The sequence below is a fragment of the Calonectris borealis genome, chromosome 6 (assembly GCF_964195595.1).
Source record: "Calonectris borealis chromosome 6, bCalBor7.hap1.2, whole genome shotgun sequence".
Lineage (NCBI taxonomy): Eukaryota > Metazoa > Chordata > Aves > Procellariiformes > Procellariidae > Calonectris > Calonectris borealis.
Genome location: NC_134317.1, coordinates 26,693,541 through 26,719,147, shown reverse-complemented (window position 1 = coordinate 26,719,147; position 25,607 = coordinate 26,693,541). Strand labels below are relative to the sequence as shown.

The following is a 25,607-nucleotide window of genomic DNA, read 5'->3' as shown; positions in this document are numbered from 1 at the left end:
CGGCCCCACCGCAGGGCAGAGCTGAGCCCCTCAGTGAAGCTGGTGGCGCCTCTGTTAAAACATATTTAAGAAAGGGTACACCACTGCGCAGACATAGTGAGGAGTGAGGGGGAAGAAAAAAGAGCGAGAAACAATGCTGTGAACACCAAGGTCAGTGAAGAAGGAGGGAGGGGGAAGAGGTGCTCCAGGTGCTGGAGCAGGTATTCCCCTGCAGCCTGTGGAAGTTTTGGAAGAGAGCACACCACAGCATGCATTTCCCTGGAGCCTGTGGTGAGGACCGCATCGGGGCAGATATCTACACTGCAGCTCACGGAGGAGTCCACACGGGAACAGTTGGATCTTCTCTGAAGGAACTGTGGTCATAGAGAGCCCATGCTGGAGCATGGCGTCCTGACAGGAACTGCAGCCCCTGGAGGACCTGTGCTGGACTAGGGGAAAAGTGTGAGGAGGAAGGAGTGACAGAGAGGAACTGTTATGTACTGACCATAACCCCCATTCCCCATCCCCCTGTGCCACTTGGTGAGGAAGCGTAGGTAGAGGAGTTGGGAATGAAGGAGTGAAATTAAGCCTGAAGAAAAGAGCTGGGTAGGAAGAAGGTGTTTTAGTTTTTGTCTTTGTTTCTCACTAAATCTATAATTGACAATAAATTAATTTCACTTTCCCCAAGTTGAGTCTGTTTCACCTGTGATGGTAACTGGTTAAGTGATCTCCCCGTCTTTATCTTGACCCATGAGCTTTTTCATTTTATTTTCTCCCCCTGTTCTGGAAAGAAGGAGGAGTGAGAGAGTGGCTGGGTGGGTGTCTGGCAGCTGGCCAAGGCCAACCCACCACAACAAACTAAGCTATGCTGTTGGTTTGGATCCCCCCTCACCCCAGTTATTTGTTGGAAAACTTGCTTCTCCTAAATTGACAGTGGAAAATGTAGGAAGGCAATGGAAGACTACATGTAAGCATTGAAATCACCTGGACTGTAATCAATGCAAAATGAGCAGTTTAGCAGCCTGAGCAAAATGTTGAAGAGCCTTTGATTTCTGATATGGATTATTCATTGCAAACAGAGCAGATAATTATTGTAAATGAATGATAAAATCTATTTTTTAAAGAACAGAAGTGATTTTAGATTTCAACCAATCAAGAAAAAACACTGTCTTTTTCAAACAGATGTGTTAACCTTCTCTCCTTTCCTATCCCTCCACCAAAATCACTGAAAGTAAGGTTCTGTGGATTTCTTTCTTAAAAAGCAGTTAAATATTCCTAGCTGTTGTTTAAGAGCTAAGCTGGCACAATTGAAATCACTCAGTGGTATTAGCTGTAGTGGAAGCCAACTGATTAAATGCACTGTAATGGAAAGAAATATTGACAAGTGGTAAAGGGATGAACACTTTACTGTAACAGGGTTAAAGAATGACCTTTTCCTCTGCCTAGCATTACAGAGATACTAGGTTGTTTTGCTAAGCAGATACATGATACAGAGAACAGTCCCAATTTACAGAGAAATTTTTCTTTCCCTTTTAGCACAGTTTTTGTTGTCCATTCCATTCATTTGTATTTTGGTGGACCCATGGTAAATGTTCTGTGAAAATGTGCTTCCAGGAAAAATGTTTCACTCAATAAGTACACATCTGGAGGATATGCTCAAGAAATGAAGGCTCGGTAGTGAAATAATTTGTTTACTTTCCTAGCTCGATTGAACTCCTGAGATAACATGCCCAATTTTTTATTTGTAACTGAAAATATTTCCAACACATTTTAAAGGTTCTTTCATTTTTAGAATTGTTTAAATTTATTAAAAATAGCTTCTACATGAGCAGACTAAAAAAAAAAAAATCTGTAGTGTGCTATTGAAATCCATAGTACCTAGATACAAAGTAATTCTTAGTATGCCATATACAATTTAAGTATAGTGGTGATTTTCCAGACTGAAAAGATTGGAGGAAGTCTCCTTGATACTAATAACTCATTCTGACTACTATTTTAAAATGCAAAGTTTCACTCAGGAATTCTTGCCATGTGCTGTTCACAAAGAAAGTGAGAGGTACCTACTGTAAATCAAGTAGAAATAAATGCGAGCCATTCTGTTCAATTTAGAAGATATACTTGTATACTGCATATGTTTGCTGCATATACTTGCTGAAGTAAATCTAATAAGATGTAATAATTTTTTTTTTTAAGCTACTAAAGATTATTCCACATAATATTATCTCAATAGCTTCACTGGGGTTTTTAAAACCAGGAATGGAGAGGTTCTGTTAGGTCATAAGGCCCATCTAATTGTTTTTTTTTCCCTTTTTTTTTTTTTGGTGTTCTTGCAGAAGTACTCAGATTTATAGTCTTTTACTTTACTTTTACACAAAGGGATATTTTTAAGTTAATGTGATTCTAGGGAAAATGTGCAATATCTTTATCGTGTTATAAAAATGCATTTATTCTATGTGTGACTAAAACTTGATTTTTCTTTTACTGTGTTAATTCATAATTTGGTCATACTTGATGAATACATTTTTGTCTATTTTGTTACATATATTCCAATACGTGTTTGTTTTGACCACAATCCTTTCCCTTTGCATTTATTAACATTTAAATAATACAAATGCAAACATTTGAATAAAAGCATGAACATTAGGAATGAAAAATGAAAGGAATGAAAATTAGGCCTTCTTTTGTAGATGAAACTGTCTTGTACATATTTTTAAAAATGGACAGTTGTTTCTCAAATTTTTCACTGACTGAATCCTTTCTATTATTTATTTAGGTAACATCTTGGTACAAGAAAAACATCAGAGATTATTTTCACAAGCAAAACTTAGGCTCATCTTTATTGGAAAATGAAGAGTTACTTCAAGAGCTTGAAGAAATGGAAGTCAAAGTGAAAGTAAGAAATATGATAATTGATTGGTGAAGCAACTTCAAAAATGAGTACCAAAACATGAACTCGGGCATTTAATAAGCACATATAGGAGTAGATACTTGGTATACCCATATGTCTAAATGAGAATTTTTCTCATTTTACTTCTTTTAATGCAGGCCTCCATGTTTCTCAGTGTTTTTTTTTCATTTAAAACTTTAAAAGCTATTGATAAGGTAAAAGAAGAGTAATCCTTGATGTTTTTTAGCTGGTTTTTCAATTTAGTGATCAAGTTCCAGACTGGTAGTTTACGTATTCAACCATGTTGCAAAAAATAAAGAAAAACAATTTTATTAGAATATTACCAAAGTTTAAAGTTCATAAAGGATAAAAAGCCAGCCACTTCTACCATAATTCATTGTCACTGAACTGTGTACATTATCGGAAGAGGTATTTGCCCATTTATTTCTTGGGAATAAAAGTAATTGAAAATACTGTTTTCATTGTGAATATCAGTTTTCCAGAGACTAGATCTGTTATCATCACTCATAAAAGCAAGATGGGATTAAAAACAATGTTTATATAAAAAAAAAAAAAGGGGGGGGATATTTTTATGTGTATGTTTAGAACCTTTTTTTAGATACCTTAATTGTGCTATCATCAGGTAAGTGCTGTTGCTGGGTCAGGATCATTCCTCACAGTATCATTTTCAAGCAATTGTATTTGGATAACCCTGATGACCAAGCAGGCCTTTTTCATCCAAAAACCATTCTACTAGAAACAAATGTCTTTTTAAAGGCTATTGTGTTGATAGCAACTAACAGATTTACAATTGTTCACAGTTATGTTTCCTTGTAAACTTTGTAGTGAAATGTCACAGGTTTGCCTGTTTACATAATTTGCAGTTAACTGCTTCAGGGTTGTCATGTAAGCAGAATACAATAATATTTCTAACGCTTCTCCAAGCAGCATGTTAGAAAACACATTTTCTTCCTCTAGGGAAGATGAGTACGAAAAGCTAAATTCTGCCTCAAAGCCTGAACAGACCTTTGGCACAAGAAAAGCAGAAGATAAACAGTAAATGAGTAAGGCATGGAGTGTTTCCAGAGGAATAGGACCCACAAAAGTAATTGAGTTGTCCTAAAGTATTGCTGAATTTTACAACTAGCCAAATGATCATTAATCTTCCCCACATTCGGTGTTGAAAGGCTATTCTTGTAACTTGCTGTCTGAATTAGAAATGATACTGTAAGTGCAGAAAGGAGAAAAATATGCATTTTCATTTTGTATAATAATCAATCCTTTTCATGGTTGAGCATCCAGAAACTAACTTACAACAATAACACTTATTATTGCAGTTTCACCTAACAATTCTTCTCCCATATATTAGATCATTCGTATCATCTTACTGAATTGCTTTTTTTTTCTTAAAGTCATTTAAAAGTGTTTAGCATTAAAATTTTCTGTTACACATCCATGTGAACTGTAATTTAGAACATCTTACCTTTAGCCTTCTGCTATTCTTACTAGTAACATGTTCTAGCAGAGGGAAATGAAATTCTTGAAGTGAATGTTACTGAACATGTTGGTTATGCTTATGATGTGCAAAAAGAGTGGTCAGTCTGAACTGCATACTGCAAATATCTTTCAGAAAGCTGAGTTATGGGGCTTTGTGCATTAGTTTTTACAGCACTGAACTGCAAATGTTGAGACCAGGATAAAGGAGGAGCCTTGCATCTTGATTTTAAAATTCAGATAAAGTATACCAATCAAACGTATATTCCAGTAAATATTGGTTTAGATAGCAGAGATTAATATTAGATGTTATCACTGCACAAAGTAGTGGTTTACCACTGTAATGGAATACACTGTAATACAAAACAACCTAGAAATGAACTTGGCGTCTTTGCTCACAGACTAAGCAAAACCAGGCTTATAAGATATATCATGTCCGAACATTAAATTCCCTAAATCTTTGGCAACTCACAGGCCTTCAGCATCCGATTGCTGATATGAAGCATTTTAACTTCACATGTATTTTGGAACTGCAGTGCTGTTGTGTGAAGTATTCATTCTGAGAAGCTGTTGACTAATTCCATGCAGAAGTTTGGGTAAGACCAGTGAAGAACTAGGTACAATATTTTAAAAAATTATTTTACTAGTCCTGGAAACAGAAATATTATTTCCTCTGTATTCCCATACACAGGTGCACAAAATTCCCTTAAGCCACTTTTCCAGTAAAATTTTCATTTCAGTTGGTCATACAACATGATATTATTGTCCAGAGTTACTACTTTCTAGGATACAATCTTTCATTCTAGTAATGACACAAATTCCTGATAAGTCTGAAATTACAGTTAGCTGGTTTGTTCAAATGAGCCTACTTTAAAAAAAGGTTGTACTCAGTCTCTAAAACTAACCTTTCCTGCTTATTACACAGCACTCCACTACTTTTTGTGCAGCTAAAAACTTTATTAAGCAATGATTTTATATTTTCTTCCAAATCACCTGTGAAGTTATTAAATATAATGTGGCAAGAACGTGTTTAGGAACAGAATGATGTAAAAAATACAATACTAGCAGTTTATCTAGCTTTCTGTAAAGCAAACATCTATAATTCCCAAAATATGTTTTCAGGCTGCATTCAGACCAAAAGAATGTTGTGATGTATAACAACTCTGCTACATCTGTGCCACCTAATGTACTTTGCAGACAATGATAGTATCACTGCAAAATAACACTGACTACCTTGTAACACAATCTGCTATAAAAACATGCAACGTGTTCTGCTTTCTGGAGCTGTACGTTGGCATAGATTTTATACACATGCATGTGATCACCACACATTTGGGTATGTGCTAGGCACTTTTGTGGTACAGAGCCATCAGAATTTTTTTCTATTTGTTTGGGTTTTGTCATATGAGATTTTTCTGCAAGGACTAACATTCTCCCTGAAAACAAGAGTCATTATATAACTTGTAATATGTGACAAAATTGTAAAACATTCATAAAAATATTGCTAGGTTCACATGGAAAATTGGGGGGGGGGGGGGGGGGGGATAGGGAAAACACGACAACCCCCCCACTATACATAGCTATGGTACCGTTCCATGTTATCTGGAAAATTTTAGAGTAGAAATTATGTCCATCTTTTCAAATAGAAAGACAACTAACTGCGTTAGTGCTTCAAAATCCTTCCACCTCTATTTTATTGAGCAATTTTTTAATATGTTTGATTCTTTAATGTTTTACTGAGATAAAAGCAGACACCAGTTTTTACTGTGTATATATTAGAAGCAATCTCTTTAGCAACAGGAAAAACACAATATCAGTTTTTTCTAATAACACTAAATCTACAGTTGGAATTACCTTCCCTTCAGGAATCCCTTTAGTGTCCAACTTATGTTCTAATAAAAAAAAGTGAATATTCTACATTAATTTCAGAGTGAAGTGTGGTCTCCAGAAGTCTTCAGAAGTTTTATCAGTTCATGCAGTTAACTATTTTATCAGTTTATGTGAGAAAATATGAGAAAATATGGAAATGATTGTGAAGAATACTCCACTTTACCTTCAGGAAGAACTCTTTAGGAGTACCTTACACAATACTTGGCTAATTAATTAATTACATGGCTTTTCTGTAGCTTGGTCATTGCTTAGAGCATAGCTGATGTCTGCTGTCATTTGTCTAGTTCCCTCACGCCAAAACTGAATGTTTCCAAAAAGCAATTAGGGGCTTTAAAACATTTCATTTGCCTTGCTGCAAAAATAAAGGTAGATTTTGGTTAGTGTCTTTCCCATACTGTCTGAATAGCCATGACAATTTCTAATGGCATTCTGTTAGAAGTAAAAGGACATTGATAAACTAGTTTTTAACAACTTTGGGATTTCTGTTAGGATCTAAAGTGGTGTAAATGAATCTTTTCAAGTAACATTTCGTACATATACTGTAGCTTTGAGGGTATGGTGAAAAGTTTCTTTCTAACAGACATGCAGAGCAAGTGGAAGTGTTCTCATAGGGAGTAAGATAGTGGAAAGTTCTGGTAACTGAAGAGTTTCACACAAGAAAACACACGTGTTTACTACGTGTATTGTTGCATTAAGACGAACAGGACAAATGATTTGCTTAAATTGTTCAGAGGCTAGCTTAAGAAGGATTTACAGGATTAACACCTTACTTATGTGACTGGGCTGAGAGAAAAAGGAGAATGGTTTATTACATTCTCAAGCTGGTATCTTGAACCTCACTTTGCTAAGAGGTGAAACCACTGAAAACATTGTTATCTTGTGCAATAATCAAGACCAAATATAAAACCAGGGATTCATAATGGGGAAAAAAGCCCTCAACCCTCCCAAACATTAAATGGACACACATACACATGCCCCCCCAATATTTGAGAGGAGAGGAGAGGCAGATTTAGGAAATCATGTTTCAATGGGGATATCCGCTGGCACTGATTAACTGCTTGCTGTTACATTTCTATGTGTATTGGAGGTGCTTGACATGGTGAAAAAGAACTGCTAGCACCACTTTGTGACCAAATAACTTTAGAGATGAAGAAAAGTAGGATTCTAAATTGTTTGCATTTTGTCTAGTTTCCGCCACTTTGCAGGACTGAACAATGCTGGAATCGGTCCTCCGTTTAATAAGGATTAGTAGCAAGATGGAGAGTACTTCTGTTTTATAGATCTGCATGCTTATTGGGTCTGGAGTAGTCATGCTAGGTAATAACGTGCTCTAATGAGGTTTCAGGATGGTTCTTAATGACTAAATTAAATATCACTGTCACTATATTAGTAGTATTAATTGCTATATTTGTTGGCATTAACATAAGGATCAAGAATATTGTATTTACCTGCTTTTTTTCCCCAGATCCCACAGCTAATGTTTAGATACAAGGGAAAAGTTATTTCACAGTTAAATGTCTGTCTGGAGCTCTCTTCTCTCTCTGACCTTCCTGGATGGCCATGCTCCTTTACCGTTCTCTGCATGGATGCAAACTCAAACTATCCAGCTCTTCTTGCCAGTTTTTCTGAGGCTGGCATTCTATTGAGGAGTTTGCAGATGAAACGCAATACTTGTCATAGCAGATGTTCTAATGCACTCCTGTATTTTGATAGCTAGAACAAAGCACGTAAAGAAAAAGAATTTTTTTTCATGGGCAATTTTATTTTTACCTAAACATTCATCTTTCGCATGCGGCAAATGCAAATCTACGTTCATCTATCAGGTTCTTCTCACTGTCTGGTTTTCCTGTTGTGCCATCTCACTGCCTGGGAGAATGCTTTTTTCCTATCTATTATTTTTCTGTTAATGATTTGGGGTTTTTTTCGTTGGTGGTGGTTTTGGTTTTTTGGTAGGTCCCTCTCTGTCCTGGCATTATCTTTTAGCGTCTCTCAACAATTTTCTGGGTGGTGACTGACTTTGACTTACATTTTCCTCTTTCTGTCTGTTGGTTCTAACAACTCACTGTTAAATGCACTGATATAGCCATCCACTGAACTTCCGAAGAGACAGATCATATGGTAATTGTCATAGCAGGTCGCAATCTCTTGCAGTTGTATTAGTGCACACGGTTTTATTTGTAATTTGAGGGAATGATATGATTATATTGGTAGTTAGTTATACTGCAATGTAGTTATTGAAGGGGACAGCCTTTCAGATATTCACAGGGGCTAAATTATCAATGTACCAGTGTATCAAATGAATCAATTACAGGCAGAAGTTGGGCTTAGAGAAAGTTCAGTTGTGAACATATCTGCAGTATGAGAGAAGGAGCTAATTTACCATCTGTTCTGAAAAAAATACATATTTTTATATTTAATTGGCTTGTGGTTTAAATGCTACTTTATCTACAGATAAATCTATCTATCTGACTTATCTGAGGTCAAATAGATGTGTTTCAAGGTTTTCTCAGCTTAACCTTAGAATATTCCAGTGAAGTCAGTTTTACACAACTTCTCAGGTTTTAATCCAAAGTTACTATTTTTAAGTAAGAAATGGTTTATGGTAAGGACCAAAAAAGCCCATTTATCCCAGAATAGTTGTTTAATAACAAGATGAAGTTGTAGGTATTTCTACTTTTTTTTCAGGCTTGTGCTGGATATTTTTGAAGGCAGAAAAAGTTCAAAACTTTTGATTAAAGCCACAATAATTTTACATCATCAGTTTTAACACTCTTGAAAAATACCTGATTAATCAAGGAATCTAGAAAGAGCTCATTTTCCTTGCCAAATGGAATATTGAAAGCAAGTATTTAAAAGACTGACTACTTGAGGAAAAGTAAGAATAGTGACATGAGCTAAGGAGACACATTGAGTATAGGCACATACAATGCAATGTGTCTTTAATAGGTCAGAGGAATTCACAAGCATTTCTTGACAAATTGAAAAGTCAAGGTAATAGTAGGCTGTCAAGGTAATAGTAGGCTTTGTGTTCCTTTCAGGAAAAAGTAACAAATATTTTAGTGCTGACTGACAGATTTTTATGAATTTAACATGTAGAAGGCTGAAGGACAGAAAAAACTAACAAGACTTTTCCACTGAGTTTGTATGTCCTGTTGATGGAAAGTATAGGCTTTTTATGTGTAGAAACATTTCCTTATAAATAGAAAGCTGAACATGAAATTGTCGCTAACTATTTTATAGAAAATTGAACCAATTTTGAGTGATGATCAGATTGGATAGCAAATGAGTCTAACTACATTTAATACCCTCAGAGAGTGTGCAAGGTTGTAATGTTCATGCAATATTGTAAACTATGAATTATTATAATAAATTGGGGTTTTTGAGCTTGTGTGAACGGTTAGAGAAGCAGCTTGCCTCAGTATAAACGAGGCAGAGCTTAACCTGTGCTTCAAGATCACCTAAAAGCTGCTATTGGGCACCTTGTAGCAAATACATTCATGAATGTTGTTACAGTGAAATCCTCTTATAGGAAATAATTTCACTACAATTTCAGTCATTTTCTTGTAATTAGCCTTGCCTGCTGTAATTATAATTTACACATTGTGATACAGTGAAACAATTCAGAACTTTTTTGATTTTCTGTATCTGCTTCTAAGCTAACTATAGACAATTTCCTTTCCTGTTACATTAAAATATGCTTTTTTCATTCTTGCATAAAATATTATTTTTAATTATTATACAAATAACGTATAATAACAAAATGAGGATGCATATATTCAACTACACTTTCTTTGCCTTTTTTTGGTTAATTATTATTAATCCCAGTTAAAAGCTCCCAACTGTGTTGTTTTCTAATTCTCATTAACATCTATATGTTTAAATGTAAGTGAAATTTTTATTAGAATCCAACCAGTCATTCCAGCTGCAAGTATCGGAAGATGATGACATTGTGGTAATGATAAAATTGGATGTCAGGGGTCCACACCTTATTCATAAATAGGCCAGTGAAATTGTGTGTATGGAAAGACCTCCTTACTATTTTTTCCCCAAGATAAATTCTTCAGGTAAAAAGGAACAAATACAGCACAGCAGACTGTAATTATCCTCAAAATCCTCATTCTTGCTGAATATTACTTAGGGCAGAGAGACAAAGACAGGACTTTATGAAAGGGGAATTGTGCATTAAATAATACAGTGCAGGGTTTCACTTAATTAAAAGTACAGGCTGAAGATTATTGCATCCAGATCTCAGAAACAGTCATTATTTTAATTTGGGGGGAAAAAAAATCAAGAAAGACTTTGCTATAGCTGTTTATCAGTAATAGACAAAATGAAGAAAAAGAGAAAAAAATTGCTTTTATCTCGCCCCAAATTAATATCTTCTTATTTCATTAGGAAGCTGAAAGTGTCCAGTTCAAGTCCTCAAGGAATACTTATATGGGGGTTTTTTTGAGTGGTTTCTTGGGAAGTGGTGCAATTTCATTGCCATATATTCAAAACCAACAGTATTTTACACAAGCATACAATATAATGGGCAGCATTTGGTCTTCAGGTGTTTGTGGAGGAGCTGAACTTGAAAAATCTCTGAGAAGACTTTTCATAAGGTTTCCCTTATGGAAAGAAAGAAGGGTTAGCATGAGTGAGACAGGATTGCACCTTTGTAGGCACAGGGTGCAGATATATTGAAGCATAACCAGAGCTCAGTTCTTGATGGGATTCTGGGATTCTGACTCATCTTTCTTTTTCAAAATGAAACAAAGCTAAATTTGTTGAAATATGTGGAATTTGTTTTCTTAGCAAACCACTTAGAATTTGGTTGAAATATTTTAACACTATTGAATTATTTTATGCTGGATTTTTTTTTTTAATTGATAATACCATAATAAACATTAAAAGCAAAAGTAGATTTAACGTGAAAAAGCTAAATAAGACATTAATGTAGATCTATAGATTTTTACAGCTGCTTAGGTCTTCCATGGCAGAAAGGTGAAGAGTATTCATCACAGTGGAAAAATGACCTACAAACTCAGCAGGATTGTCATAATTTTCCTTTTCCTATTAATCAGATTTTCAAGATGAAGGATAATGTTGCATTGCACAGAAATAGGATGCCAATCAAATAAGTCTGTAATCTGAGACATTTCTACTACTTTAGTGAAGGTGTTAGAAGTCCTTTTATGTTTATTACTATGAAGTCTTTTTAAAAATTTTCCTCCTCAAAAAGCTTACTTAATAACTATATAAGCACTAATATCCTTTTAAATTGGTTTTAATTTAATGAAAATTTGCTTGTTAAAATCTTGTTTAGAGTCTCATTTATCATGTAAAATGTGCATCCTTTTTTTCCTCAACTTTGCTAAAATGTCTCTATTTTAACCTGCAACAGTTAGTATCACAGACTAATTCACACAGAAAGGTTCATCACTTAATACACCTTGGTAGTTGTTTTTTGAGAGACATTAAAGGTATTTTTATATAATTCATGATTTTGAGCCTATTGCATTGCTATGTATTGACATCACACCAGGCATCACATTCCTTATTCCCATGGATTTGTTCATTTTTAAAATTACTTTTGTTACCCATGTCAATACCCTCTGTTTCAGCTTTAGTTCATGTGCTGTGAAGTTGCAGAAATGAATCCAAAGTTCAAGGCAAGAACATACAGGCATGGTCTGAATGCATGTGTTTTCCATTTTGAGGTGTGTTTTTCACTGTGTTGGGAATTGTAGAGTGTCTCTCACTTGTCAGTTGTTGGTCCAGATCCAGTCCATACCAATAGGGGGAGAGAGAGATAACTGCATCTGGTGAAGTCTATGTGTAAAATAAGTTGCTGATCTTTTTGAACAAGGTGTTTTACCATACCAGTTGTTGTCACAACAATGGACAGTGTCAGAAAAGGAATGCACTGAACTACACAGACCAAAATAGGTCTACTCCTGCTTACCGTACTTCAAAGAAGGATAAGCAGCATGGTAGGACACTGTGAGGGAATTAGAATTGCTGCTGTTTGTGAAAGATCTGTGAATAACCAGATTACTTCTTTTGGGAAAACTTCTAAAACAGCATCTTTCACTAGCAATAATTTCACTAAAAAGAAACAACAAATGTGAGGTTAATGTTCTTTAAGCATGCTGAAAATAAAAGAACCTACCCTGTAATCTTTTTGTGCCATATACACACTTCAGTGTTTTCATGAAAAAATTTCTGTCTTATTTTTAAATGTTTTTCTGTCTGCTTTACCAGACATTTGATATAAATCTGTGGAAGGAAATGCTAAATGAATTTCAAAAACGTTCTTCTCCTATTTAATTCATTACCAGAAAAAGTGGAGGAAATATGCTACCTAAGGCATGGGAAATTGCAGTATATTATCAGATGCTCCTTTTGTTTGCAACGGTGTAATAAGGCACCAATTTTAAGTGTTGACAAGCACAGCAGGGATAAAGTACACTGTGTAACAGTTTTTTACTATTTTATAGTTTTCTCTATAAAAATACAGCAAAAACAAAGAAACAACTAAACACCAAAGCAGTAGTTGCAAGACAGGAAGAGATGAAATGATGTTTTTCTCTTGATGCTCTTAAAGTAAAACTCCTTTCCATTTGGGCTGTCTAGACTGATACACCTTTCAATACCTCTATAACCTAAAGAAGATAGTGGGACTGAATACTGTAATAGCATTTATCACAGGTAAAAAATGTAGGAAAAAAAGTATTGTTCATGAAGGTTTAATCCCTAAATTGGATGTATAATTTGGGTCAGTACACTAGAAGCACAAGTCAGTTCAGCATGAATAGTTGAAAAAAGACATAGGAGTCAAATAGACAATCAGTTCTGATTAGCTAAATATGCTTCCAAGTGGTGCAATGCAGACAAAATATCTATATGCAAACTTGTACTGATTCAACTGAATCCATTTTAAAGCACCTTAGTTTTAAAGTACCTAACTCAATTAAGTGTCAGTAATGTTTCTGACTGTGGCTTGAAATTCTGAAGTATGATCTTCCTTTTTAAAACATCACTTCAATCTGTCAGTGCCACTAGGAAGGTTCATGGTCAGATAAGGCAGAGACATGCTTTGAACGGACTTGTGGTTTTGTGTGGGAAATCAGGGAAAATGTATAATGGAGAGTGTCAAGGATAATAGCACACTCACTGTGTAAGGGAGAGTAATTTGATTTAATTGATTACCAGACAGCTCTCAGCAGAAATTGTCTCACTGGAGGCAGCTATTGTCTAGGCAATATTTTAATTTGTTCTTGGTTAAATAGTTGGACTTAAGGGGCTGTTTGTCATGGGAGTGTGGTCTTACCCAGCAGAAGTTTCTTGGTTTTATGTTATCCAGACCATTTTTCCCAGCAGATACACCAGTAACTACTACTTCTGCCTGTGAAATTGTGTCAAAGAATGTAGAATGCCACCACTGAAAACTCTGTCACTAAAACCATAATTTGCTGAGAAATCCCTCCTAGTAGAAATACTGTTTTAAATGGTGATAAGTTTCAGGTCTATAAATGAGATACATGTTTTCCAGTATTTATATTGTTATTGTGCAGGTATATTACTTTGCTATGTGTAGTTGATTAAAACGGAATTTTTCCTGTTAGGAATGGAATTCCACTGTGGAACAACTGGAAGCTGAAGCACTTAAGATCTTGCTTTCGGAGGACTATACAGAAAAAGAACATCTAAAGCTTTCAAATCAGAAAATCTGTCTGTTGCAGGAAGAAGTGTGCTTCCATATGGAAGAAAGGAAAGCGCTGCTACAGGAGGCCAATGACTTTTTTCATACTGCTGGCAAGGTTGGTAAGAAGCCAAGTTTGTAACAATTAACCTGATAATACAACTGTCAGTGTGCTCTTGAAGGCTGACATACATAGGATTATGCAAACAGAGTTTGCTAAACAATTTGGAATAGAAAATTACAAATCTGATTACCCTTTAATATGACCTATCGCCTCAAACTTCTATCCAAAATGGCAAATGCATTTTAATATTTTTTTTTTTAAAGTATATTGAGAAGAACACTTGGTTTCCAAAATAAGGAATTTGGGAAATATTATCTGCCAAAAAATTGGACTTCAAGATCATGGGCTCTGTCATGATGACATAATGCTCTATGAAGGTACAGGAGCTGCTCTATAATACCCAAACTGTTACAGGCTAGTACGGATACCAGAAACGATGTCTGTACTTGCAGAGGTCTCCACAGGGGCTAATTAATAATCGGACATGAGAAAAATCCAGGAAATTTACAATTCCTCATACCAGGCACCTCATATACTACACGGTCTAGACATGAGGTAACACCAAAGTTAAAGTTTGGCCAGTTAAAAAACCACAAAACTCCCTTAGTCATAGAACAAATGATGAATTAAGGCCCACACCTATACTGAGGTCAGCAAGATAATGTGTAGGCAATAATTTCCATCACTGATGTGCTCATGTGGAGAAGCAGTGATTCAGATTCCAGAATTTGATTCTTGCAGCTCTCGCATGAGAGGGCTAAAAGGGGCTTATCTGTCTACTGAATTCTATACATTGCTTGTTTTGTGTGGGTTGTGTTTAGGTACAAGAAGCCTTGACTAGTACATTTGTTTAATTTTCTGTCTCTTCCTAATCTTATGTGATGAAAATGGGTAAATCATTGATGACCAAAAAAAGCAATATTTTAAAACTAAATTTTTACTTTTTCAAACATCAAGTCCAGTAATAACTACTTGTATGAAAATTACTTTCATAAATTTGGTCATTGATTTTTGTTACATCCTACTTATAATATTTTTTTTCCTCTATAATATAAGCTGTTTATCATGCTTGAATACTTCAATACACTTTCAAGTGTTCTGTTCATCATTTCTTTTTGGGTTTTTTTTTTGTTGTTTTTTTTTTCATTTTCTCTAATGTGAGCATGAAAAGAATATTCTTGTATACTTCCTCTTCAAATCCCAATCCCAAAATAAAAATATCAGATATTTTTTCTTCAGTCATATTCTGAAGTTGTCTTAGGCTAGTCATTATGTAGTCTTATGTGGGTTAGATTACTTTTGACATTCTTACTGGCTCAAAGCCTAAGATCTTAAAGTTCTTTTTCAAATGTTATATTACAGGGTAGCACTTAATCGCAGTTAAAAATATATAATGAATTTTTAAATTAAACTGATTCAAGGGGGCATTTTAATAGGTCTCCAGTAAATAAAATTTGTCAAACTTATTGTTTAGGTAAGACAAAAGACTGAAATAAAAAAAATAAAAAGACTGGAAAAAAAAATCACTATATGGGAGTACAATACAGTTAAGGAAATGCATGTAGAAAGGAATAAAATAATAACGGAATAATAGGCATAATAGAAATTACTTGAGATTCAGTCAAGTAGAATTAAAATGGTGAAAGTATGCATTTATGTGGAAACAAAATGAGTCTCCAGGAATCCAGTGTCTATTCTTTGCTGTAAAGTGCTTCCAGTTAAATCTACAATATTTATAGGCTGGTTACTGAAAGTGTATTCACTTATATTGCTTCTGAGCCTTTCTCTTTTGAGAGACTAGATTGTATTTGGAATTAGTCTTTCCCAAAACTAAATGATCCTCTGAACAGTTTTCTGTGGTATAAGCAAAATGATTATAATCCAATTTGTAGTGGATGTGTGCCCATATAATAAAAATCAAAACCCTGTTTGGATGCTAATTTGGCAGTAACTTATTCTGTCTTCTGGAAACTCATTGGAGAAGTGAAAAGTAAGTTGAGTAAGAAGATTTTTCTCATCTTAAGAAGTAGTGCTGTAAAATCTTGCAAACTTCCAATTTCCCCCAAAAATGTTAGAATGTTGAGGTGGGACGAGGATGGCACAGTTAATTTAAAAGTTTTCAACCTGGGAACAGCTGATAGAAGAATTGATTAATAAAGAATTGAGGGAGCTTAATATCATTGTCTCAAATCTATTGATATGTGTCAGGTTAACAATAGGTTTTTATGAGAAGACCAAATAAGGATCAATAAAGGTGGAAATAGTGTTATAAGAGACTTCTGTAAGGTTATATTAGTGTTATTTCATGTGTTGATGGTGAAAGTGAATAATACAAAATCCCCAAGCCACTTTAAGCCGATTCAGAGCCAAATCTGTTTTAAGCCTTAAAATGGGAAAACAAGTATGGATTTTTATCAACAGATGAGCTTCCAGTGGAGTACTGTGGAGTGATTGCTGGTATTTTTCTGCTTATAATATTTGTAATTTATGTAAGATTAGGTAATTTAGGCAATGAAGATAAGCAATCTATAAGCACCTATATGGGCAAAGAAATTTTAATAGCACATGATTTTCCTATCCAGCAGACAACAAAATTCACAGACAGATGTCAAACTTTGCCAAATTTCGACTAGTAATAGAGCATATTTTTTAACCAGTGAAGAAATGAGCTTCAGAAATATTGGAACAATTTACTACAATTGTATTAGATTTTTCATAACTGCAACTGGATTATATTCTTTACTTAAAGCAAGAAGTAATTTAGTAATTTGTTTGGCTTACCATATAACAAAAGTAAGTTCTGTTATTACGTTCTAGTATTAATACACAACAATTTGTTAAAGGAAATTTATTTGAGTTAGAGCAGAAGGATTAAGCAAAGAACCCTCTATCTCATCGGTCCTTGATGTCACTAGAGAATTTATTCAAGCCTTTTCCAGGTGTTGCTATCAGATCAGAGAGCTATCTTTTAAAAAATGAGTTCTCAATTTTGTTGCCTTGCTTTGTGGCACAAAGCTTTTGAAACATTAGGTCTTTAGCCAGTGGTGCCGACCAACTGCCTGTTACACCAAAGTTAAAGAAAACAAGGGCTTATGTGCTTTTTGGAAATACTAGACACTTAGACTCTGCTATCTGAAGGTGTTCCACTGAGTTTTAAGTCTTTGATAATTTTGAAAATCAGCTGATAATACTGAAAATTTTCCACTGAAAAGAAGGACCTCAGCATTAAAGACCACACTTAAAATATGAAATCTCTCTGTTTCCGTTTTACAAGAAGCCTGTTCTTCAAGGGCATATACATCAAGTAGTATTAGTCATGCAAACTTTTTTTCCAAAACCTTTTAGTTAGACGACTAATTAGAAAAATTTATATTTTAAGGTGTCCAAAGACCAAATAGTCTTTTTGTATTTTTTTAAACATATTGTTTGCAGTACTTTTATAGATCATTTCCAAGGATAGCTCCAAGAACAATCTTCATAGCTCTTTTAAATGTGCTGAAAAAACAACCTTAAGACTTTACCTACACTGATTTTTGTTTTGAGCACCAGATGGGGCTGTAATCACACTTGTCTTTAACCTGTACTATGTTCCTTTGGTATTTTTTTAACAATATGTAAAAAATACTTGGTGTTGAAATTATTTACAGACCCTTGAAGTGAGAGATATCTTTTGCTCCCGTAAGTCTGATCTTTCTTGATTTCATTTGGTCGCGAGTGAGTGGTTTAGAGGCCGCTTAGAGAATCACCATCAAAGAAATTAGCAGAAGGTGATTTTAATAGAGATTTTAAAAGGTGCGACCTAATAGAATTCGATGGCAAGGTTCACTCTATTACTTATTACACGGGTGAAACATATAAAAGAAAATCATCTAAGGGTTTATATTTCAGGGACAGTCTAGGTTTCATTCACAATTTAGCAACACTTAAGTATCAACTAATCATTAACAAACTTTAGTAACGCCTAATCATTAACTATTCAATATTTGCAAAGTAGGTTAGTAAGTCTACTACAATCACAACTTAGTTACAGATTATGCTTACTATTAGTTCACACACAGAGAGAAATATATGTATATAAAAAAATATACAGAAGGTATACCTGTTAAAAATTCCCCTCGATTTCAGTGAAGAAATATTCACGTCGAATGTCTAGGCATTCCCTCTCAATGGGCGAAGGGTTGAGCTTCGAAAGGGACTCACCCAGGACCCAGCGGTCCTCCGAATATCATAGGTCTGAAAGATTGCAAGCTCTGAGAGGCATCCCACTCAGAGGGAGATGCTGGGTGCAGCCGCTGTGGTCCAGGAGAACCCAAAGGGCTTCATTTAGGACCACTGTTTATAGGTTTGCAAGATGGTTGGCTTTAGTCATCTGTAAATTTCCATCCTGGCCACAGTCCCAGGTGGTAATTACTAAAAAATTCTCAAGGTTTCGGTGTTGTTCTACTGGACACCTGGGCCAGACAGTAGGAGTATGTTCCCAGCCTCAGCTGTGCAGAGTTTCTGATACAGTCAAGGAGCGTTCAACTGCCAGACTCAATACACCAAGGCCGAGATTTCATGGAAATTTCTGAGATCGACAGGCCGCTCAGATCAACAAGTAGCCCAGGGAAGAAAGGGGGGGGTATGAATGCACCACCACACATTTATAATGAGAAATCTGAGATGGGCTGATGGAAACAGTGTTAAAACTGTTGCTGATTGCCAGCCACCTCCTAATTTGGTGGTGGCTACGCAAATATAGGTCTATTGCTTTGAGAGCAAAGGTAGCATCTTTTCAGAATACAGGGCTGTGCTTTGTGGAAGTATCTGCTGAAGAAAGCATTAGCTCAGGTGCGTCTCCACAGCATGCCATCACACCTGTTATATATAAGAGTGAAGAAAGCACTATAGTTACTATAGTTCAGAAAGGAGATATTTTCAGTTGTTCTGAGGGTATGCCTGAACCTCTGGACTCTCTTTACATGTAAAGGACAAATGAGCAAAATAGAGTATTAGTTGTTTTGAATTAACTTGAAGAGAGCTCCTTTTAGATCTTGTGTATCTCATTGTCATTTTAATTTTTAATGAATTCAGGAAAAGAAAAACACAGAAGTATAGCACTTCATTGTGTTTGTGCTCTTAAGTTCTGGTGTATATTTGGCTGCATTCTGTTGTACCTTTGGCTGCATTAAGCAATATTTTTCTGCATGTTTGCAAGCTCCTTGGCTCTTTTGTCATGTACATTCCTTGCTAAGTTTTCCTTTAAATATCAATCCATTTCTATGTCTATGTCGTTACCTTCAGTTTGACTTTCTGCAAGAGGATCTCTGTGTAGCTATCCTCTGAGAATACTTGGGAAATGATACGTGGAATAGTGTGAGATTGCTTTGGTACGGCCAAAGCTTGAAAACATTCACTTGGATAGCTTTAAGTAAATAAATAAGACTTTTACTGAGTCCAGTATGTTTGCAGATTCACATTTTTAGTTAGCTGCAAAGAATCTTGTATTTTGGTGCATAAGTTACTTCAAAATTTACCTTTTGATTTTGAACTCCAGGACATACATACTTTATTCTAACTACTTTAGATGCTGGGGTTTTTTTTCCTCCTATGTGCCATTGCAAAATTAAAAATCATTCGAGATAGTATAGATAGTAACTAGCTTTAAAGTGAACATACAGGAGGGACTTAAAGGTGGAGCATTCTTGGCATAAAGCTGTGGGGATTGGAATACAGACCTCTGCATGATCCAGTGAAACTTATTTTGCTTAACCTTCTAGACTCTCTTTTTTTCCTTGTTAATGGAATTTTCAGGTTTGTATATGTCGTTAGTCAATGATTTTGTGGTGATAACATTCAGTATTGGTAAAAATAAATACATAAGTAGAGGTCCATGTTGTTGAGTAGAAGCCTTGCTGAAAAATCCTTTACTTTCTTTTGGTCTTGGTAATTAGTAAAGCATAAGGAGCTACAGAGAAACAATTGAACAGGCACAGGACTTTGAAAGCAAGACAATTATATGGAGCCATATGACAGTAGAGAAGAAGAGGATGTACAGAGGGATTATATCCTTTATTTCCTTGAAAAGATCTCAAAACTATGATAAGTGGATGAGAAGGACAGACTGAACTAAAATAAAACTAAAGCAAAAGCAAAGAATTAAAATGGAACAAAAATGAACCACAACAAAATTCACCATTCATGTTCTGTATGTACACAACGACAAAACAGAACAGACTGGGGAAAGTGCATTGCATTATTTTTGCTGCTTTTTAAAAATTACTTAAAATGGATCCCAATCATGAAGAATGGTCAAGGTAACCATCAACAAGGAAATTTAGAGAGAAATATTAAGTTCCTTTTTGAATGACATTTGAATTTATTACAAAGTGTTTTTTTTAATAGCAGGAAATGCCCAGAATAGCTCAGGAAGGAGGGATATTATTTCTGCTCATAGGAGTTATGCCCATGTTATCTTCAGTGTATTGGTGTTAATTTTAATTACAGCTTGTAAGGTTTTTGTCATTTGTGCTAGCATAACTATTGTTTTTCCCTATCTAATCTTCCATGCTGAAACGAAAAAAAAAAAAAACATCATTAGTGTTAAGCATTTTAGATCACTAATTATAACTCTCCTGCATCTTTAAATTGTGAATATATAAGTTGCAAAGTATTTTTGTGTTATCAGCTGATCGATCAATTGATACAATTTCTAAAACCATATCATTTAATTTATGCTCTGGTACCACAGTTGCATGTATTCTGTTGTCTATGTCATAACATGCTTATGCTATAAAAAAAAGGTCAGACATATACACATATGTGAATTCTTGAAGTGAGTCTAAGATAGAAGTAGAAGGCTGGCTTTGTGTGGATTGTTTAATGTTGATTTGGTTGAGCCCTTGAAACTCTAAGTTTAGGGTCTGAGCAGAGTAGGAGGGGTATAGAACTACCAATGACTGCAGCGGTGGCTAGGGAAAAAGTCAATCCAGATAATATGTTGCTGTAACCAGGCTTCTTGCTGGCAACTGAAATTGAGCATCAGGAAACATAAATCTTTGCTCGTGGTAGCAGCCTTAATTGGTCAAAGTAGCAACAGCACTGAGAATGCAGGCAATGCAACCCAATAAATCTGGCTATCATCTTTGAAGGTTCAGAGTGATGAACATGTAAGGCACTGAACTATGTTTAGGAAGATAAGCTGCAGAGAACACCTGATTTCCCCCCCCTTCCCCCCGTCCTGGTTCTCTTTTAAATAGTCTCTTGTCCAGCGCATGTTGTTGTCATTGTGCTCATATTGCTCTTTGATAAATGTAACAATGGCAGTAATATATAACTTTTTGATTTATTAATTTTAAATTTCCCTATTGCTTTTTAGCAAGACTCAAAACATGTTCTTACATTTGCTGCATACCTAAATGTGCTAACTAGTAATACTTATAAGTCTGGCTTAGTGGTTAACTTCTTCTGAAATTCTTATAAATCCATGTTTATTCTTAAACACTTTATAATGTTCCTATGACTCTTTAATTTAATATTCTTAAGTATGGTTCTGAAGACTGGAATTCATTATACAGAACCTATTACACAAAATAAATTTCACTTAGCTACTGAGTTCATGTGAATGGCCTCTATTTACAGAATAAAATCTTTGAGATTTGCATTTGTCCATGAATCTATGAGTTTCCAAAGATGATTGTAATTTCTGTCTTGATCTGAAGTTTATGGCCTTTTTTTATACTTAGTGATGATTAAAAAGATTTCACTTTTTAGGAAAAGTCCTTCCTGGGTACCTTCAATTACACTCCTCTGATGGAGTGTTATTGTTCTTAGAAAATTTTCTTTGTATGGTCAGGATATCTTTTTTTTTTTTAAATGCTGAATCCTTTCTTCTGTAAGGAAAAATAACCTGCCAGAGACAATAAAATAGTATGCATGTCCTATTTTAATCCATTGTGTATAGAAGTTGAATTACTTTTGCTCATCCTTCTTTCTTTATTTTCCTTCATTTCTTTTGCATAGATTTCAGTTTGAAAGGGCTCAGGCATCTCTCCTCGCTATTTAGGGTCAGTAATATAGCGATCATTCTCAGCTGCTGAGTTCTTGTTTCATATGTAATATGTTGTAGCAAGCTGGATCATACTGTCCCCTGAGTATCTCATTGAATTTTTACTTTTCAACTTTTTATGAATGTAAAACCTTGCAAGAGTCTTTAAAGTCAAATTTAGTCTGCCTCAAAGTTCTTTTGTTCTTCTGATGTAACGTTTTTAAAGTTGATGTAATTAAGGATAGTATTTTAGCATGTATATAGTTTTCTTCTCTCAGAATTCTTCTCATGACGAACTGAGGCTTCAAAAGCAATGTATTTTTGGGCTATAAGTCTGAAAAATTATTCACTGAACTAAAACTTAGAGTATATATAGAGATTTGCAAAGTCAGAACACAAGTTTGATTGGTGTTGTACAAGCTGAGGATTTCCTTTTAAAAATATGTATACAGAGTAGTCCATGTTATAGTCATTATATTTTTAATTTGTTACACAAATGTATATGTTCAATGAGAAATTAATGCTATTAGACATTGTCTACTGCTTTGCTTTGTTTGGATTTCATGTTTTTCTGGTGTTTAGAGCAACAAAAAAAAAAAATCCGTGTAAGAGAATATGGTGCTACTGCTGTGATGCTAATTATGCACAGTAGGTTTGGGCATGTTTCTATTTTACTAATTACTATTACTAACTTTAATAATGGAGTATTGCAGTGTTGTCCTTACTCTGTCTAAAAAGACAGAAGTCTTTTTAGAGTACTTTTGTCACTTTCTTTTGGTATTTGAATAAGAAACTTCTGCTTGCACTAAAGGAAGACAGCGAATAGGTATAATGAAACCAAAGCTACATATGTGCAAAATCAATACAAAAATGTATTTAATTATAATTTACTTGTTGGATATACATTTGATATATTTAAAACATTATAAGGAATAATAATTTCTGTAAAATTCTTTAAGAGTGCGCTTCAATAAAACTTTGAGTGCTAATGCATTGTATTACTTGTTATTTTGGTTCTGCTTCAGTATGTCACATTGGCCTGATTATTGCTGAAAAAATGGAATAGTTTTAAATTCAAATAGTAATCATGATTTTGCATGTCCATACTTATACTAACGTTCATTGAATTATACCCGTGTTCTTCTGTGACCTGCAAAGTCAATATCAGACCCTAAATTAAAATAGTGCTTTTCGTTTCTGAAGAAATGTCAAATATTAAATTTCCATTGATCATTCAAATATTAAATTTCCATTGATCATCTATTTATGTAAAAGAATATACATGCACATTTTAAATAGAAATATTGACAACAGATTTTTTTTTTGCAGGTACTTGATGGTCTTGAAGGTATTGAGAATTACCTTAAAATCTTTAATTCAGAAAGCTTACATTTGCCTATCTTGACAAAGAAGTATGAGGAATTACAGGAAGCAGTTAAAGGTTGCACAGCAAGTACCTTGCAAAAGGGACAAACTTTACTTAACAAAGCAGATTCTCACAGGTATTCCTTCCATTTTTGCATATCTGCTGCATTCCTCCATCTCTACCTGTTGCTTTATAACTCCACTAGTTAGAATCAGACTGCATTTAGAGCCAGTGTAGTTAACTAACAGGTGTGCATTTAAATGACCTGAACCTCAAAGTTTCTGCCATACTTATCTGTTGGTATTTAAACAAACCAATCTCTTTAACAAAAATCTTTAGGAATACTAAACACTACTTGTAAGAGTGGTGTCAAACAGTGGAATTGGTATGTTAGGGCAGTGTTCAGAAACAATGGTTTAGTTAACATTTTGGAAAAGTAAATGTATGTAAACGAAAATTAATATATCAATGGCTATGAACACTCTTTGCTGCCCAATGTAATCCTTTTAGACCTTTTTGAAAGTCATCATTATAACAATTATAATGTGATTTGATACAAGACAAAAATACAGGTGTTAAGCCAAGTGCAGAAAATATGGAAGTTTCTCCACTTCTTAGTAGTTTTAATTCATGAATGAAATCAGTTTTCTTCCAAAGCTTTTGTTAATGACAGTGATGATGTACTCCACAGATATGATTTTTACACTGATGTAAAGCGTGACTTAGTTTAGAATCAGTCCTAATGGCTTAATATCTCCTACTTTTCAGGTCTTAGTAGGAGGCTGGTGCAATAAGAATGAAAACCATTTATACTAATGAGTTCTACTTCAAAGACAGAGCAGATGACCATGGCTGATAGTTGGCTAGTGGTCAGCTTAGCTCTACCTTCCATTACATGCTTATGTCCTTAATTATTCCTGAACTTTGCATAGCTTTACTTCCACACAGCAACTGAAAGTCTAGATAAGATTTTCATTTCATCTCGTGACCTTGCAAAAAATTTTATCTACAGCACCTTCACCTGTCACCACAGATGTAATTAGCTTGAACCTAGCAAAGGGATGAAATAGAAAATTCAAATAGAAAGTTGTTTTGGGAACACATGCAGCTGGCTTTACAGCTATTGTTACCATTTCAGCATCTCCTGATTTTTAATTAAATGGAAAGGAAAGGGATTTCCCTCAGTGAAAGTTTGACTTTGATTCCTAAACCAGCCACAATTCCAGAACATATGCTGCTGTTCTGTAGGACTTGATATTCTGATAGACATTACCTTAACAGAAGCAGATGTTGTGTTTCAAATTATGTCTGCACAGCATTGATTAATGTTAGGAATGCTAAAGATCTGGATAGAATGAATCCCGAAAATAACAAGTCATTAATTTTCTTTCTTCCTTATTAAGAGTTTTTAAAAAATGTTTAAACAGTCCAAATCAACAGTGGGATAGTAAGATATCATCGGTACACATCAAGAAAAATGGGATGAATTTGTCAAAATAACCCTAACAGTCATTTCTGGTAAAATTCAATAAAAACAGGTAATGCCACAGGCAGATCCCCTTTGTCCCAAAGCACTGCTCAAGTTATATAAATAAATAAAGAAGGTAAGATTTCTGCTAGAAGACACTATAATTTAAAAAATGGCAAAGCATTGCAGATGAAACAGCAGTCATTTAGAGAAGGAAGGTGAAACTTAAAACAATATCAATAGGCAATCTCGCTAGAAATGTGTTTTGCTGTTTCTAAAGAACAGTGAAAAATCCCAGGCTCTCAAATATTTTAAATGTCTACTTGCATCGTAAAAATAAATAAGTCCCTTCCTAAGAAAGCAAACACAGAGTATTATGGTTTTTCAGTTTTTTCCTGCTGCGTTCAGGCCTCATTGCCTGAATATAATCAATTTGCCATATATTTCAACAAGTAGGGCTAGAATTTCCATGCAGGTGGAACACTTTATATTCCTAGGCACAGCCTTGAGGATTACAATCATGGAATAATTTAAACTGGCAAGGAAGTCTGGAGGTCATTTGGTGCAATCCCTTGCTCAAAACTTGTCAGTTAGATTAGGTTGCTCAGGGCCATTTTGAATTCCATAGCCTCTCTGGGCAAGCTGTTCCTAGTGCTAAAGCACTCTCCTTGTGAAACATGTGTTTCTTATATCTAGCCAAAATTTCTGCTGCTGCAACTTGTGAGCAGTGCCTCTTGCCCTCTGAA

The 25,607-nt window shown here is 34.8% G+C and overlaps 1 protein-coding gene across 2 annotated transcripts in view; it reads left to right on the top strand.

The window, feature by feature from the left end:
• CCDC141 (coiled-coil domain containing 141) overlaps nt 1-25,607 on the top strand; it is a 108,824-nt gene that overhangs the window by 33,017 nt on the left and 50,200 nt on the right. For both annotated transcript variants that reach the window (XM_075153350.1, XM_075153351.1), the window contains exons 6-8: nt 2,753-2,872; nt 13,861-14,055; nt 23,357-23,529. In XM_075153350.1, coding sequence (XP_075009451.1) covers nt 2,753-2,872; nt 13,861-14,055; nt 23,357-23,529 — 488 coding nt within the window. The remainder of the gene's footprint in view (nt 1-2,752; nt 2,873-13,860; nt 14,056-23,356; nt 23,530-25,607) is intronic.